Raw genomic sequence first — 17,568 nt, forward strand, 5'->3', positions numbered from 1 at the left:
TTAAATTGGATTAAAAATAATTGAATTCCTGCAAAGAATTTTAGTATTTACAAAAATAGTTGAATATTGTTTCGAAGAATTTATTAAAATTTTAAAAAATAATTGAAATTTATGGAAATATTGAATAATATTTGAATTCATCCGAGGAATTCAATTAAAATTGTTTTGAAAATAATTGAATTCCTGCAAAGAATTTTACAATTTATAAAATTAATTGAATTCTTGCGAAGAATTTTCCTATTTACAAAAATAATTAAATTTTTTCGAAGGTTTTTAAAATTTTAGAAAAAAATTAAATTTTCGTAAAGATTTTACTATTTAAAAAAATAATTGAATTATTTAGAAGGATTTATTAAAGTTTTTAAAAATAATTGAATTCTATTGAAATTTTTTAGAACAAATTAAAAATAAAATTGAATTTTTTAGTGAAATTTTTTGGAAAATAATTGAATTTTTTCAAAGATTTTACTATTAAAAAAATAATTGAATTCTTTCGAAAAAATACAAAATATTTAAAACATTAATTGAGGCCTTGGATCCAATAACTCGCCCGACGCTCGGAGGAACGCGCAACTGCCAGTCAGTGAGCAGTGAGCGCCTCTGGGCCACTCACTGCTACCCGACTGGCATTAGCGCGAGTCTCCGAGCGTCGGGCGAGTTATTGGATCCAAGGCCTCAATTGAATCCTTCGTGAAATTTTATTAATATTGTATATTGAAAATAATTGAATTTTTGCAAAGAATTTTACTATTTATAAAAATAATTAAATTCTTCCGAAGAATGTTATTATAATAAAATCTTTGAATTTTATTAAAACTTTTGAAAGAAACTTTCATAATAATAAACAATCGGTAAAATTAATTGTGCACTTAATAAGTGAATTGTTTTTTAATTTTGAATCTGAAATTATCGAAAAACTGAAGCTTATATTAATTGAAAGTAAAAATTTTCTAATTTGCATGATAATAATAATTTTGTTATAATTACATTATTATTATTATTATAAAATAATAGAAAAATAAAAAATACAATAAAGTAATAAATTTGAGAAAATAACTTGAAATGTTTAATTTGTATTGTCTAAATTGAAACAAAGTTTATAAGCCTTTAAGAAGGATTTCCTCTAATTTATAAAATGCGGTCTTTAACACCTTTATCTCATTAAGAATCTATTATGAGAACTACAATAACGTCTAGACTGGTTGTCTCATTAAAATCAAATGAAGCCTTTCTCTAGAAAAATACAAATATTATACAATATATTACAAAGAAAAATACATTTAGTTTCCCAACTTAATAATAAAATTTCAATAATAATAATAAAGTAACAAATAAGTAATAAAATTCAGTAAATTTTTTCCCTTCTGTCTAAATTGAATAGGAAATTTATTTCTTGTGTACTTAATACAGGAGGAAAAACCCCCTTCAAAAAAAAAGGAACAAATCATATATCTACGACCTTTATGTTTGTAAATAAGAAATTTCTGGCATATATCAAAATCAGTAGATATCAAAATTCTGTAGTGTTGTTACGTTATCATATAAACGTATATTCCAAAACGTGAGTAAAATTTTTTTAACATTTTGTATATTTAGTAAAATCGAAAGTTATAATTCGTAAGAATTGGAAAATTTGGTAAAAACGAAAATTATACGATTGTACTAATTAATTATTTATTATGTTTATTGTTAATTAGAAAAAAGTGTGATGAGCAATTCCAAAATAGAAAAAAATCGATTTTTTATCGATTTCTTTAAATATTATTTATTGAATATTATATTATTATTCAATATCAATATTATTTTAAAGTCAATTCAATTATTACCTTAAAAAACCACTTTAAAACATATTTTTTAAAATGTTTTTATATAATAATTGTAATAATACCGTCACAGCATTGTTGACATACATTTTGAGGTTATGTTTTAGTTAACAATTAAAAAAACGTCTAATAAATGCAATTTTTTACCTATTCCATTGTATTTGTTTGTAATATATTACTCACTTGTTGAGATAAATTGAAAAATCATTCAATTATACTTTATTATTATGTCAGTTTTCTTTAATTCTTGTTTTTTTTAACACAAAAAACATTGGCATGACAGAGTTTTTTAAACATACTAACGTACTTTGAAAAATGAATGGGGGCGTAAGGGGTGGGTTGGAAGGGGAGGGAAAATTTTTAGAAAAATTGTTAATTTCTTTAAAAATAGTTGATTGCGAAGAAAATTGAAATTTTTACCGTAACATTTGTCATGTTTCGTATAATAAAAATAAAAATCTATTTTATGTAGTAAAGAGAAAAAGAGATCAAATGAGATAAAACATTTAAATGAAATTATTTTTCAAAAACCGGAAATGCAGAACTGCGCATGTACTACTTCCCTTGACAGTGATTGGTTCCGAATGCAAAAGAGGAAAAGAAGGGGTACCGTAAATTCAAGGTTCCCATCCCTTCTTTAAAATTCATTTTACATTGTGTTCTCTTCGAGAGAAGTGAGAAAAGTTTGTGACACGTGACTATTTTTTGTTCCCGATTTTAATTTTCTTTTTATTATAAAAAAAGTGTTTTAATTGGTGACAAAATGTGATTTATAGATACTGTTTACTTTATTTTCTAGTTTATAAGTACGCCACATGAACAATATATGTAGTTTTCACTTAATCTCCAAGTTGAGATTTTGAGGTTAAACACACAAAATCATTTGTTTGCGGTGATATTTGACGTTTGTTGTCAAATAAACATTTTTTAGTTAGAATAATATTGAAAGTTATATTATATTATTTATAAAAAATGGCGTACTTACCAAATTCACGGATTGAGGAGGTTAAAGCAACCATTAGATCGTGTCTGGTTACACACAAGGGACCTATAACCATAAAACAATTAAACAATCAGTATCATTTTTTTGAGGAAGAAGTTATTCCTTATAAAGAGTTTCGTTTTAAAACATTACTGGATTTTTTGTCCTCTTTAAAGGATGTTTTGAGAATTATCGATAGAAATGGGGAAAGTTATGTTCGCGTTATTGATACGGAAAATACGCGTCCTATTAGTTCTTTAGTTGCTAATCAAAAACCATCAAAGCAAAAAAAATCTAAACGAATGTCGAGTGGACATTATGGAAATGTAAGTTATTTATATTTATAAATAACTTGACAGGCTTCGCACTCAATTACTAAAGACTACTATTTACTATTTATTTACGATTTCCTATACTTTTTATGTATAGATTTGTGACACTGAAAACAACTTTTTCTTTGTTTTTCGAACATAAACACTACTTTAAATCCTCTAATAGTTGAAATAAAAAAATTATTCTCAAAATATTAATGAAATTCTTAGAAACGATCAAATAAAATTTTAGTTAATTTCTTAGAAATAAATGAAAAATTTTAATAAAAAACTCTTTGAAACGATTCAATTATTTTCGTAAATTTTAAGAATATTTTTCAAAAGAATTCAATTATTTTCAGTATCTACTATTTTAATAAAATTTCACAAAAACAGTAAATTAAATAAAAATTCTAATAAAATTTTCATAGAAATTCAATATTATTTCAAATAGAAATTTTAATAAAATTTTTTAAAAGAAATTAATCATTTAAAACAATTTTAATAACATTTTCCAAAAAAAGTTTTTGATAAAAAAAATTGATTTCAATTATTTTTACACAAATAATAAAATTATTCCCAGCAATTCAATTATTTGAAAAAATAATAATATTCGTTGGAAGAATTCAATTATTTTCATAAATAATAAAATTCTTAGGAGTTTCTCAAATATTTTTAATATAATTTTAAATAAATTGCTCGGAAAATTAAATTATTCTTAAAAATTTTATTAAAATTCTTCAAAGAAATTCAATTATTTTTAAAAGTTTTGATATTTTCAATTCATTTTTAATAAAATTAATTTCAAAAAAGTTTCTAAATTCAATGATTTTCAATATCTACTATTTAAATAAAATTTTTCAAAAGAATTCAATTATTTAAACAAATTATTTAATAAAACTCGTTGCAAAAATTAAATTTTTTTCACAAGTTGTAAAATTTTTGGGAGAAATTTAATTATTTTTAAAAAGTTTTAAAAAATTTGTTGATAGAATTCACTTATTTTTAAAAATTGTAACTCTTTTGAAAAATTCAATTATTTTTAGTACATTTTTAACTGTAACTTCTTTAAAATTATTTTCATCATTTCAAATTAATTATTATTTTCTGGTATCTTTAACTAAAATTCTTCTTTAAATCAATTACTTTTTAATAATTTTTAAAAAAGAATTGAGAATTGTCTAATTCAATTTGTTTTGAAGAATAATTACATTTCTCGAGAATTCAATTAAAATTGTATTAAAAATAATTGAAATTATGAGATGAGTTTTATTATTTCGAAAAAAAATTGAATTCCTAAGAAAAATAAATTAATTATTACGAAGAAATTTATAAAAAAAATTTGTAAATTGAATTTCTGTGAAATTTTTATTATTTATGAAAATAATTGTTTGACTAGAATTTTATTAAAATTAAAATTTTATTAAAATTTTCATAAATAATAAAATTCTTGGCAGAAATTCAATTTTTTCAATACAATTCTAATAAAATGTTCCTAAAAAATTTAATTATTTTCATAAATAATAAAATTCTTATAGTAGCTTTTCAATTATTTTTAATACAATTTTAAATAAATTCCTCGAAAAATTCAAATATTTTTAAAAAGTTTATTAACATTCTTCGAAAAAATTCAATTATTTAAAAATTTGTTGATAAAATTTTTTATAAAAATTTAAATAATTGAAATAAAATTGAATTTTCTGTTAAAAATTGATTTAAAAATGAATTTCAGTTACAATTTTTTTATAATAATTGAATATTAGAATTTTTAAAAAATTTTAATAAAATTAAAAATTAAAATTAATTAAATTAATTTAAATCAATTTTAGATTTTAAAGAATTTTATTCTTTAGTTTTAAAAATTATTTTTAAATAATTCTAATCAGAAACTTGAAAAATAATATTGAGTTATAGAAAAATTATTTAAAATTGATGTTATTATCGAGATTTTTTTAGTGAGCAAATGGAATTTTTGGATAAATACTTTTTACTGTACTTTTTTCAATATTGATGCTAATTTTCGCTTCTATTTTAAAATTATTTGTCTAGTGTGAAGCCTGTCTTGTAATTATATTCTGAGTATATTTTTTTGTAAGTTCTTTTTACCTAATAACAAATTGTAATGTGTGTTTAATTCACACGTGTTTTAATTTTTTTCACGTTTTTCCTATTGTTAAATATTAATTCTTTTAATTGTCTGTGATTTAATGACAATTTTAATGATTTCAGCAGACTAGAGAATCTCATCATCGTGATAATCGTGAGGACCATTCGAGAATGAAATCTCGATCAGAGGAACAAAAATACATTTCATTCACTAATTCATCGAATTCTTCAAACGATGATTCTGATCGTTATAATAAGCCAAAGGACGATGAATTACAACGTAGCAATTACGTTAAGCCAAAGCAAGATAAAAATACTTATCGCACTGAATCTGATACAAAGTATCAAAAATCAAATCAAGTTACAACTACTAAGAATAGTGTTAATGACAACAGTATTATTAATGACGATAGCAATAGAGATTATTCAAGTATTTTAATTAATTCGAGAATTGTAGGAAGACTCCGTGAATTAATTGAAAAGCATCCTGATGGAATTTGGTGTGCGGAATTGCCAACAATATATTTCGACACTTATACCTCGACACTAAACTACGTGGATTTGGGCTTCGAAAGTGTTCGAGAATTTGCTTCGAGTCTTTCTAATGTATTTCATTGTGTACAAGTGTTTGAAGGTGGAGATCATAAATTATATAATGCCAAAAATGCACTCCCTGCTTTTTATGGATTGAAACGACAAATTGAAATTGATTCAAATAATCAAAATACTATTAATAATAATGGGGAAAAAGCAATTCCACAGAAATTGGTGAGTTTTTAAAAATTTAATTCTTTTTCGATTCAGGGTTGCCACACTTTTGCTCTTTTCAAATTTCCTGACTTTTCAATTTTTTAAAAAGTTCTTCGTGAATTTTCAAATTCCTTTGTTTACAATTTAATTTTACAAAATTTCAATTATTCTGAAATTCTTCAATTTAATATATCAGAAATTAAAAACTTCAAATAATTAAAAAAAAATAAATTAATATTTATTAGAAAATTGTACGAGAATTCAATTATTTAACTATAAAAATAAATATTTTTAAAACTGAATTTTCATAAAAAAATTTATCAACAAATTTTTAAATAATTGAATTCCCTTGACAAATTTTAATAAAATTTTTGAGAATAATTGCTTACTTTTAAAAATAATTGAATTCTTGTGATGAATATATTGTTATTTATGAAAATAATTGAATTTTGCAAAGAATTTTATTAAAATGCCTCAAAATAATTGAATTTTCGGAAATAATTTTGTTACTTATTGACATAATTGAATTATTTATGTAAATAATTGAATTCTTGGGAAGAATTTATTTAAAATCTAAAAAAATAATTAAATTTTTCAAAAAAATGTAATTAAAATTGTGTTTGAAATAATTCATTTCTTTCGAACAATTTTATTAAACTATTTAAAAATAATTAAATTCCTGTGAATTTCTAATATTTTTGTATATAATTGATTTTTTCAAGAAATTGAAATTAAATTTTTAATAATAATTACATTTTTTGAGTAATTCCTGTGAAATTGTATTAAAAATAATTGAAATCCTGCGATGAATTTTATTATTTATAAAAATAATTGAATAGTTGCAAAGAATTTTATTAAAATTTTCAAAAATAATCCCTGACATTTCTCTGACCTATGTCAACCCTGTTATAATTGTCAACTGATTAAAATAGAAGATTTTGTAAATTAAGTAATGAAAATTAATTTCAGGAACCAAAAACGATGAAACATTTCATTCCCGAAAATGTTATGAGTGTCACCGAATCAGTTGGTCAGATTATGGTAAAGGACCTCTGCCAAGATAAGGATTATGAAGAAGTAGTTCTTTGTGAATTGTTTACGCCAAATTACTTATTCTGTCATTTGAGGAAAAATCTGAAAATCTTTAAGGACTTCATGTACAATCTACAGTGAGTATTCAATTATTTCTAAAAAGAAAAAAATTTCAGGGATTGAATATCAAATTTTTGATAATTTTTAATAAATTTAAATTTTTTACCAAAGGGTGAAGACAATTAAATAAATAAAGTGTTTTTGAAGAGCCCAAAAATAATTATGCTAAATGCCATAAAAGAGAAGCAAAAATGTTGAATTTTAAGAAATTCGGTTTTTTGAATTTTTGATAATTTTAGATAAAATTAAATTTTTTAACAAAGGGTGGAGACAATTGAATAAGTAAAGTGTTTTTGAAGAGCCCAAAAATTATGAAGCTAAATGCCATAAAAGAGAAGCAAAAATGTAGAATTTTAAGAAATTCGGTTTTTTGAATTTTTGATAATTTTAGATAAATTTAAATTTTTTAACAAAGGGTGGAGACAATTGAATAAGTAAAGTGTTTTTGAAGAGTCCAAAAATTATGAAGCTAAATGCCATAAAAGAGAAGCAAAAATGTTGAATTTTAAGAAATTCGGTTTTTTGAATTTTTGATAACTTTTAATAAATTTAAATTTTTTACCAAAGGGTGGAGATTTTTAAATAAGTAAAGTGTTTTTCAAGAGCACAAAAATAATGAAGCTAAATGACATAAAACAGAACAGAAAATCTTAATTTTTAAGAAATTCGGTTTTTTAAATTTCTGATAATTTTTAAAAAATTTAATTTTTTACCAAAGAGTGGAGACTATTAAATTAGTAAAGTGTTTTTGAAGAGCCCAAAAATAATGAAGTTTTATGCCATAAAACAGCAGAGAAAATGTTAATTTTAAAGAAATTCGGTTTTTTGAATTTTAGATTTTTTACCAAAGGGTGGAGACTATTAACAGGGTGTCTAACATTAGAAGATTCATTAGAAGATTTGTATTTTCGTTTATTTCTATTATTATAGATATTAATTTATTGTTAAATATGTCACTTACTATATTTTTGTCCCGAGAAAGCAGAAATAAAATTAGTAAAAAATCAGGGAATCATTTTCTCAATCCTTGTTAGATACCCTGTTTATCATAATTCTTTAAGATTTAATTATCTTCGAACAAAGTAAATTAAAATTTTTTAAAATTTACTTTTTAGATTTATTAAAATTCCGGAGAAATCATGTTCATAATTTATAATTAAAATTCTTCAAAAATTTGATGTTTTTATATTTTTCAAAAATATAAAACGGACAGTTACAATATTATTATAAAAAATTGAATTCTTGAAGAACTTTGGAAAAATAATTAAAAATAATTGATTTAGAGATGAAGTTTAATTAAAAATTGTAGAAAATAATTGAATTTTAGAAGAATTTTTAGAAATTTTTAAATTTTATTTCCCGTTTGAGAAACAAATAAGTATTTAAAAATATTTATTTAACGAAATTATTTAATTTTTGAATAATTGAATTTAGAAATAAGTGAAAGATCAGAGAAATACAAAATAAAATTTATGTGACAACAAAGTTGTGAACTTCTTTTTTGTATAAAATGATAAAATGATCGATAATAATCTGAATTTAATTTGTTTTTCAGTTATTTCTATGAAGAAAACAAAACGAAATATCAGATTCCTCCTATTGCGTTGAAACCAGGATTAAATGTCGTGTGTCTTTTCGACAAAAAATGGCACCGAGCTATTGTTAAAATGATTAGACCTGAAGAACGAGTCGTTGTAAGTTTACAATAATATTTTATTTGATTTAATATTTGAAATTCGTTCAAGTGAAACGAATTAAGGTTTTTTTGAAAGAAATTTTAAGAATTTGTTTACTTGATTATTCACAGGTACATTTTTATGATTATGGAACTGTGAAAACTTATGGTGTTCATGAAATGTGTTTTCTACATAAAAAATTTTCACAATTACCAGCGCAAGCTATTTTATGTGGATTGCATAAAGTAAAACCAGTCGGCAATAAAGAATGGGAAAAAGGAATTTGTCACGAATTGATACTGAAATGTAAGGGGCCACTATGCGCAATGGTCTGTTCTGTAAATGAGGAGGTAATATTTTTAATATTTAGTAAACAAATTTTCAACGTTTAAAAAAAACTGAATCAAAAACGACTTTTAGAATTTTGGAATAATTTATTAATTTTAATTTTTCAGGAAAATTCAGCTCTTATCTCACTGACAAATACTGATGGAGAAGAAGACCTTCACATAAACGATTGGTTGCTCTTGAAAGAGTACGCCGCCTTGGGGAGATTTACAGCAAAGAAGAATCGCAATTTTACTTTTATGCATTACTTAAAATCTCTCGAGCATAAAGGCTACGATACAAAAAATATTACAAAAAATACCCAAGAACCTTTATTAAATGGTAGTTTCAAATTCAGCGATTCGGAATATTCCTTTAAAGAAACTAAACCATCTCCAAGAGCAATGGAACGGATTCCAAAAAGTGTGGAAAATGCCTCTAAAGATAATTCCGATTTAGAGAAAACAACTGCAAACTCCCAGAAAATTCCTTCTCTATTAAATTTAAAATTTATACAACAAGAGAGCCTTAAATCAAAAATCCAGACCAGCAAACTTAATGTTGAGGAAAATAAATCCAAAACGGAAGTTTCCTGTCCCAAAGTACTGAAACGAACACTGGCCTTAATATCGAAAACTCAAGAGAAAAGGAATGCGGAAAATAGTTTAGATACCTTTTCATCGTCTGTGACAAGTTCCAAGTCTTCCGAAAATGTTGATACCTCTGAATCTCTAAATTCAATGATTACAAATTCGAGTAAATCAAAATCGCGACTAGAAATGCTTTTGAAATTTACGAAATCATCCACTTCAACTCCGCTCGAGTTAAAATCTAAGAAAAACGAATGCAAAGTTCAAAATGAAGAGAAGATTGCCGAAAAATCTCCAGTGACTGAAGAAATTTTGGAGAACAAATCGACATCGCCCTCATCATCCAGCAGTGAAATTAACGAAGATTACATACCTTTGCATTTAAGAGAAGAAGAAAAAGTGGAACAACTACCGGAGTTCGGCACATTGAGAAGTGAATTCGGAGGACGTGGCCGCATGCAACACGTCGATTGGCATCAAATTCGACAGGACATCAAAAAAACCGAAATTCAACAAACTTGTCAATTTCGATCCAATGAAAAAGCATTAAATTTGATAAAATCCCTCGAGAAGGAAATCAACGATTCAAAGAAATCTTGTCAAAAGGAGGATGTACCAAAACTTGTTGATACCAGACAGAAAATATGCTCCCACCTTCAACGTGAATTGTCCCGTTTCAATAAATACAACACCATTAATTCAAATTTTGCCGACAAGGAATTTAATTTCACAACATTGACAAACGTTAAATCATCCACAACACCAATATCTCCATTACTTAAATTAAGACAACGTTTACACGCCAACAGTTTTCAGAGTGATTCAAAATTGATAAATTTCAAATTAGCCAAAATTATCACCGGCAAAACTGATGAAAACAATGAACCAATTAAAATTATTAACGAATCCAAAAAGTTGACGAAAACTGAAGAAATTCTCAAAAAATTAAAAATGGACAAAGTGGAACAAAACAAAGTTGAAGTAATTATCGAAAAGGAGAAAAATGAACAAAATCAATCAAAATTAACAGATTTAGAAGTTAATCAAAAGATTGAAATTTCCATCAAGGACAAGGAGAGAAAAATTAATCTACAACCAGTGAAAAAATCAGAATCTTTGGATTCTGACGATTTTTCCGATGAATTATCAGAGGTAGAATCTGATAAAATATCAATATCAACAAGTAGTGAATCAACGATTCATGAGAAATTAATAAAAGAAGAATCATCGAGCGAGGAAGAATTGACACATACGGAGGAAATAATCAACAAGAAGGAGACTGAACCCATTGTTAAGGAGAATTTATACGTATTCAACGATATGGATTTGACCAGTGATAGTGAAATATGGGACGGGTTGAGTTTTTCCGGTGAAATTGCGCCTGTTAAATTTACCAAACAAAAATCAGTTTCATCATCTCGAGTTTCGTCACCAACAAGATCGGTAACTAATTTCGATGAATCGTTCGACAGTAATATTATGAATTTTCAATACAATGAATTAATGAGCAGAAAAAAGCAAGAGGAGAATGAGAAGAAAATGATTGAATCGAAAGCAATTGAGAGGAATTCATCGTCAAATTCATCAGCGAATTCATCTGTTACGGAAAATAATTTATCGGAAAGTGCAAAGGAAATGACGGCAATTAAAAATTTCAAACCAACTGGAAGACAAGGATCTCTAATGCGTATGTTGGCGAATATTCAAAAAGAACCGCAACATATTTGAAAATCATAGTTCTTTTCATAGTTATTGTATGTTACTTTAATTTTTCACAAATTTGTAAATAAATAATGATAAAGCAAATTACTGATTCTATTAAAGTTTTGAATGTTTAAATGAACATTTTCTTTGCTTTTTTTAATTTGCACTTTAGGGCAAATAGCTTATTTTTCATTTTGAAAAAAATTATTAAAAAAATAAAATTAATTCCCAACTAAGTAATTCAATTTTAATTATTTTTCTTTTATTGGATAGTAATTTTTGAAAATATTTAAACAGAAGAAAAATTCCCTTCATTCAAACGTTCAAAACATAGAGAGAATTTTTTTTAAACCTTAATGTAAATTAAAATGTAAAAATTAAATTTTGTTAAAAATTAAATATTTTGTTAAAAATTAATTCTATTCTGAAAATAAATTTAAAAATAGTAAACTTTTAAAATAAAAATTTTTAATCTAAAAATGAACTGGAAAATTAAATAAAATGTAAAAATAATAAAGTAAATAAGTTGAAAAAAAGTAAATTTCTCTTTAAAAGAAATATTTTTTTACAATTTGCTACTATTTGGATACTTTTTTTTAGATTTGTGCCACTAAAAGCTACTTTTTTCTTTTTTTTTTAGAATATACACTGCTTTAAATCAGCTAATAATTGAAATAAAAAATTATTCTCAAAAATTTTTTTAATTTTTTTGAAACAATTCAATTATTTTTCAAAAACTTTAAGAAAATTTATCGTAAGAATTCAATTATTTTCCCAAATAATAAAAATCTTTGCTGAAATTCAATTATTTTCAATATCTATTTATTTAATCAAATTTCCCAAAAGAATTCAATTATTTAAAAGAATCTTATAATAAAATTCTCTGTAAATATTCAATTATTTTCTTAAATAATAAAATTTTTACATGAATTCAATTATTTAAAATACAATTTTCATTGCATTTTTTCGAAAAAAATCTAATATTTAAAATAATTTTTATAAAATTCTTCTCGGGAATTCAATTATTATTTGATAATGTTAATGCAACTCTTCGCAGAAATTCAATAATTTTTAAAAATTTTATTAAAATTTTATATATATAAATTGAATTATTTTCAAAAAAATTTTAATTAAATTCGTCGAAAAAAATTTATAAGAATTCAATAATTCAAGTAAATAATAAAATTCTTCGCATAAAATTCAATTAATTTCATAAATAATAAAATACTTTAGATAATATCAAATATTTTCAATATAATTTAAACTTCTTCGCAGAAATTTAATTATTTTCATATGTAATAAAATTTTTACAGGAATTCAATTATTTAAAATACAATTTTCATTGAATTTTTCTAAACAAAATCAATTATTTAAAAAAATTTATTCTTTGCAAGACTTATATTATTTTTATAAAAAATAATACGTTTGACAGAATTTCAATTATTTTTTATACAATTTTAAAAAAATTCCTCGAAAAATGCAATTATTTTTTAAAAATGTTATTAAAATTCTTCGAAAGAATTCAATTGTTTTAAGAAATTTTGATAAAATTCTTTATATGAATTTAATTTTGAGAAATATTCAATTATTCTTATTATTTTTTATATTTAAATAAATGAATTTTCGTTGAATTTTCTAATAAAAATTGATTTAAAAATGAATTTCAGTTAAAATTTTAGATAATTAAAAATTAAAAGCATTATAGCATGAATTTTTAAAAATAATTGAATTTTGAAAAGGTTTTAAATTGTAATCTTTGAAAATTTTAATTTTAATGTTGTAAAACTGTAACAATATTCAATAATTTATTTTTTTTAAATATGAAAACTAATTTTTTTCTTAAAAGAATAAATTATATTTTCAATTATTTAGAAATATTGGCAAATTTAATTGAAATAAATTGTACATTTAAAAAAAATTATTTTCTACATTTAAAAATTATTTTTAAATAAGTACCTAATTGAATTTTTGTAAATTTAAAATTAAAATTCGTAAAAATTAAAAATTTAAGTTATTATGTAAAAAAAATGTAAATATTTTTGATGAAAATTAGAAAAAAAAGCAGAATTAAATTTTTGGGATTTTTCTGAATCATCTAAAACGAGTTTTCCACTTTTGTTTCCTAAAAGTTAGTCAATTTGTCACTAATTTGGCTAGTTTGTAATTTCTCAAAAGAAAAAAAGAAAGAAAGAAAATGTCAGCAGAAATTTTGCTATTTACAGGTTATATTTGTGTTAGATTTATCTTAATTTAAAGTTCCTTTTTAATTATATAAACTTGAAACCAGTTTTTCTTGAATAGTTTGGATGTAACAAAGACTTGAACATCAATAATTTGTAATCGTAATTGCTTCTATTTCTATATATGTTTTTACTCCAAAATTTATAAACATAACCTCAAATTGTTTGCTTTTTAGGTATACACTGTAAAAAAAAATTTCTGTAGATTTACAGTTTTGTTTAGAATTTTATAAAAACTTGTAAAATAACTTCTTTAAAAGTAGTGAATTTAAAATCCCTTCTGTAAAATTAATACTTTTAATGTGTCAATTTTACAATTTTCTGTAAATTTACTACTCTGAATGTAGGTAATATTTTTGTCTTTTTATTACCTACATTCAGAGTAGTAAATTTACAGAAAATTGTAAAATTGACACATTAAAAGTATTAATTTTACAGAAGGGATTTTAAATTCACTACTTTTAAAGAAGTTATTTTACAAGTTTTTATAAAATTCTAAACAAAACTGTAAATCTACAGAAATTTTTTTTTACAGTGTACCTTTCATGGGAGAGTGTCGCATTTGCATAACTTATTATTATTAAATTATTGTACTTATTGAAATAAATAGTCAATCTTTGGAGAAAAACCCCTCTTCGAGAACAAAAAACAAACATACCTTTGTTGAAAATTATTTTAGTGGGTTATTTCCACCAACAGTGACAGAGTCGGATATTCAGTTCCAATTTCACTCGATTTTTCATATTTTCAGAAAAACTAATGTTGTTTGCAAGTTAATTAATAAATTTACTTTTATCTGAGACACAAAAACTTGAATTTAAACACACAAACCATAGGTGAGTAAGTAATAACGTCACATTTAACGTGAACGTGTTGCGTACGCGTACGCCATATTGCCAAAGAATATTGAAGGAGTGGGGGAAGTTCCCAAGGCGGGAAAATTCAAAATTTAAAGGAATCAACCAATAGAAATATTTATCAAATCAATACCGCTCCTTACGTTCGTTGCGTAAAGAACGTATTTTACCGACTTTACGTTAATATTGTAAATAGTCAATAGTTTTTGACAATCAACACGTCTGTCATTTATAAGTTTTCTTTTTACAAAGTTTACGTTCCAAAAAATTCCCGTTTCTTGAAAAAACAAGAAATTTCGAAATTATATTTCTTGACGAAATAGATAGTGTATTAATTACGTGAAGGAAAACAAAGAAATTAATAAAATCTAAGTTGGAAAAGTGCATTGCGATTGTACAGTCTGAAGAAAAAATGTACACGTGGTACAGTCGGTGTAAACAATGAAAAATTGTTTTTCAAATTTTGATCTTTTGAAGACAACGAAAACAAAAAATTGTAAGGAAACTAATTAAATTAATTACCAATTATTATTAATTTAATTATAAAATAATTAAGAAATGCTACTAATTGTATATAATAATAATAATTAAATTAAAATTTTTTTTAGGTTAGAATTTCTTGTTTTAGAAATTTTTAAACTAAAGGAAATAAATTCTTTAAAGAATTTATAATCATGGGAAATTCTGGATTGAAACAACATTACGAGACAGCAAAGAAAACAGGAACTTTAACGCTTTCAAAAAGAAAATTAGATGAATTTCCACAAAATTTACAAGATTTAACACCATTGCTACGTACATTGGATGTTTCGGAAAATAAATTTCTACATCTTCCATTGGAAATAAAGGGTTTCACTTTACTCAAACATTTAAATATCAGTCATAATAAATTATTGGATTTACCCGAGGAAATGGGTGCTTTATTAAAACTCGAGAGTTTAAATGCAAGTTCAAATCAATTAAAATCATTACCATCATCACTATCGAAATTAATGAATTTAAAACAAGTGAATTTATCCGACAATAGTTTAACTGAATTTCCCCTAATGTTTTGTGGATTAAAGCATTTAGATGTTTTGGATGTATCGAAAAACAAATTAACACACGTTCCTGACGCAGTTTCAAGTCTACATGTGACTGAACTTAATTTAAATCAAAATCATATTTCAATTATTTCAAGTAAATTGGCAAATTGTAAAAGATTAAAAACATTGAGACTCGAGGAGAATTGCCTGCAAATAAATTCAATTCCAGCGACAATTTTAAAAGATTCGAAAATTTCTGTTTTGGCCCTGGACGGAAATCTTTTTGAAATGAAACAATTTGCTGACCTTGATGGTTATGATATGTACATGGAACGTTATACTGCTGTGAAAAAGAAAATGTTCTAAATTCAGAAAAATATATTTTTCAAATTTATACTAATTTTTAGAACAAAATTTGTATAAACGCATAACATACCTATTTATTTGTTAATAAATAAATACTATAATAATAACTGCATAAATAATATAATAATAACTGCAGAAATTACACAAAAGTATTGTAAACTTTTTATCTTTTTGGATATTTCTATCTTTATATAAATTTCTATCAATTTATTACTATCCTCACGAACTCTAGATGTTTTTTTATTCTATTGCTGGTTTTATAGAAAATAATTGTAATATTATATTCCTAGACGAGTTTTAATTATAAAGTTCATATTGAACTGATTTTAATGATTATTTATTAGAAAATGCAAAATGTGAATAATTATCGCAATGTATAAAGTTATGTAAAAAATAATGTATTTCTCAATGTCAGCAACAAAATATATTTATTTTTTCTTATACAAAAATTAATTTATTAATTTTTGTTGTTTTTCCATCAAATGTAGTCAGAGTTGACACAAAAAATTAATTTTGTTCTTCCCTGATTTCCAGATAAAATTTTGACTTTCATTATAATTTTAATAAAATTTCTCGAAAAAATTCAATTATTTTCAAAATATTAATTAAATTCCTCGCAATAATTCAATTTTCATAAATATTGAAATTCTTCACAAAATTTCTCGAAAATTTAAATTATTTTTAAAATATTAATTAAATTCCTTGAAATAATTCAATTATTTTCATAAATATTGAAATTCTTTGCAAAATTTCAATTATTAATTTTAATGAAACTCTTCTTAAAAATTCAATTATTGACTAATTTACTAATTAATTACTATTTTTATTGTTTTCAAAAACTTTAATAAAATTCTTAACAAGAAATTCAATTATTTACAAAACATTCTCGAAAAAATTCAATTATTTTCATAAATAATATAATTCTTTACAAGATTTCAATTATTTAAAAAAAAATTAATAAAATTCGTTGCAAAAATCCAATTATTTTCATAAATAATAAAATTCTTCATATAGGATTTCAATTATTAAAAAGAAAATGTAATAAAAATTCGTTTCAAGAATTGAATTATTATTCTTCTAATTAATAAAATTCTTCACAATATTTCAATTATTTCCAATACAATTTTAATTCAATTATTTAAATACAAAAATAAATAATTTATTGAATAAATGGATGTTTTTCAAAATTTAATTATCTATTCTATTAATTTAATACTTTTTAAATTTTCAATTATTTAAAATTAACTGAAATTCATTTTTAAATAAATTTTTATTAGAAAACTCTACGAGAATTCAATTACATATTTAAATACAAAAATAAATAATTTATTGAATAAATGAATGTTTTTCAAATTCAATTCTCATAAAAAATTTTATCAACTTAAATAATTGAATATTTTCGACGAATTTTAATAAAACTTTCAAGAATAATAATTCGATTAAAATTGTATTAAAAATAATTGAAAATCTGTGAAAAATTTTATTATTTATGAAAATAATTGAATTTCTGTAAAAAAATTTATTATTTATGCAAATAATTGAATTCTTTTAATGAATTTTATTCAATTTTTTTAAATAATTGAATTCTTTTGAAAAATTTTATTAAAATAGTAGATATTGAAAAATTATTGAATTGAGGAAAATTTTTGAAAATAATTG

General features: G+C 22.9%; 2 protein-coding genes across 4 annotated transcripts; both read left to right on the forward strand.

Annotated features, from left to right (window-relative positions):
* The first annotated feature begins 1,440 nt into the window (after positions 1-1,440).
* Positions 1,441-11,523, forward strand: LOC122506870. Of its 3 annotated transcripts, none has more exons than XM_043619265.1 (6): positions 1,441-1,561; positions 5,349-5,990; positions 6,942-7,141; positions 8,680-8,818; positions 8,932-9,150; positions 9,256-11,523. In XM_043619265.1, the coding sequence occupies exons 2-6, from the start codon at positions 5,394-5,396 to the stop codon at positions 11,443-11,445; spliced, it is 3,345 nt and encodes a 1,114-aa protein (XP_043475200.1). In that variant the 5' UTR covers positions 1,441-1,561; positions 5,349-5,393; the 3' UTR covers positions 11,446-11,523. The 3 variants fall into 3 exon arrangements, with proteins under 3 accessions (XP_043475200.1, XP_043475198.1, XP_043475199.1); XM_043619263.1 differs by lacking the exon at positions 1,441-1,561 and adding an exon at positions 2,466-3,131 and having other exon boundaries at positions 5,346-5,990; XM_043619264.1 differs by lacking the exon at positions 1,441-1,561 and adding an exon at positions 2,466-3,131.
* Positions 11,524-14,705: 3,182 nt separating this feature from the next.
* On the forward strand, positions 14,706-16,358 carry LOC122506863 (leucine-rich repeat-containing protein 57). Its single transcript, XM_043619246.1, has 2 exons — positions 14,706-15,014; positions 15,127-16,358. Exon 2 carries the CDS (start codon positions 15,193-15,195, stop codon positions 15,907-15,909), a length of 717 nt encoding a protein of 238 aa, XP_043475181.1. The 5' UTR covers positions 14,706-15,014; positions 15,127-15,192; the 3' UTR covers positions 15,910-16,358.
* The last annotated feature ends 1,210 nt before the right edge of the window (positions 16,359-17,568 follow it).

Source organism: Leptopilina heterotoma, unplaced genomic scaffold, assembly GCF_015476425.1.
Source record: "Leptopilina heterotoma isolate Lh14 unplaced genomic scaffold, ASM1547642v1 Lhet_44, whole genome shotgun sequence".
Taxonomy (NCBI): Eukaryota; Metazoa; Arthropoda; class Insecta; order Hymenoptera; family Figitidae; genus Leptopilina; species Leptopilina heterotoma.

Bases quoted from the DNA above. Each gene is read 5' to 3' on its own strand.
- LOC122506870 (XM_043619263.1), top strand. From the start codon at position 2,796: ATGGCGTACTTACCAAATTCACGGATTGAGGAGGTTAAAGCAACCATT. The intron at 3,132-5,345 runs GTAAGTTATTTA...TAATGATTTCAG, and splicing joins CGAGTGGACATTATGGAAAT to CAGACTAGAGAATCTCATCA. The intron at 8,819-8,931 runs GTAAGTTTACAA...GATTATTCACAG, and splicing joins GACCTGAAGAACGAGTCGTT to GTACATTTTTATGATTATGG.
- LOC122506863 (XM_043619246.1), top strand. From the start codon at position 15,193: ATGGGAAATTCTGGATTGAAACAACATTACGAGACAGCAAAGAAAACA.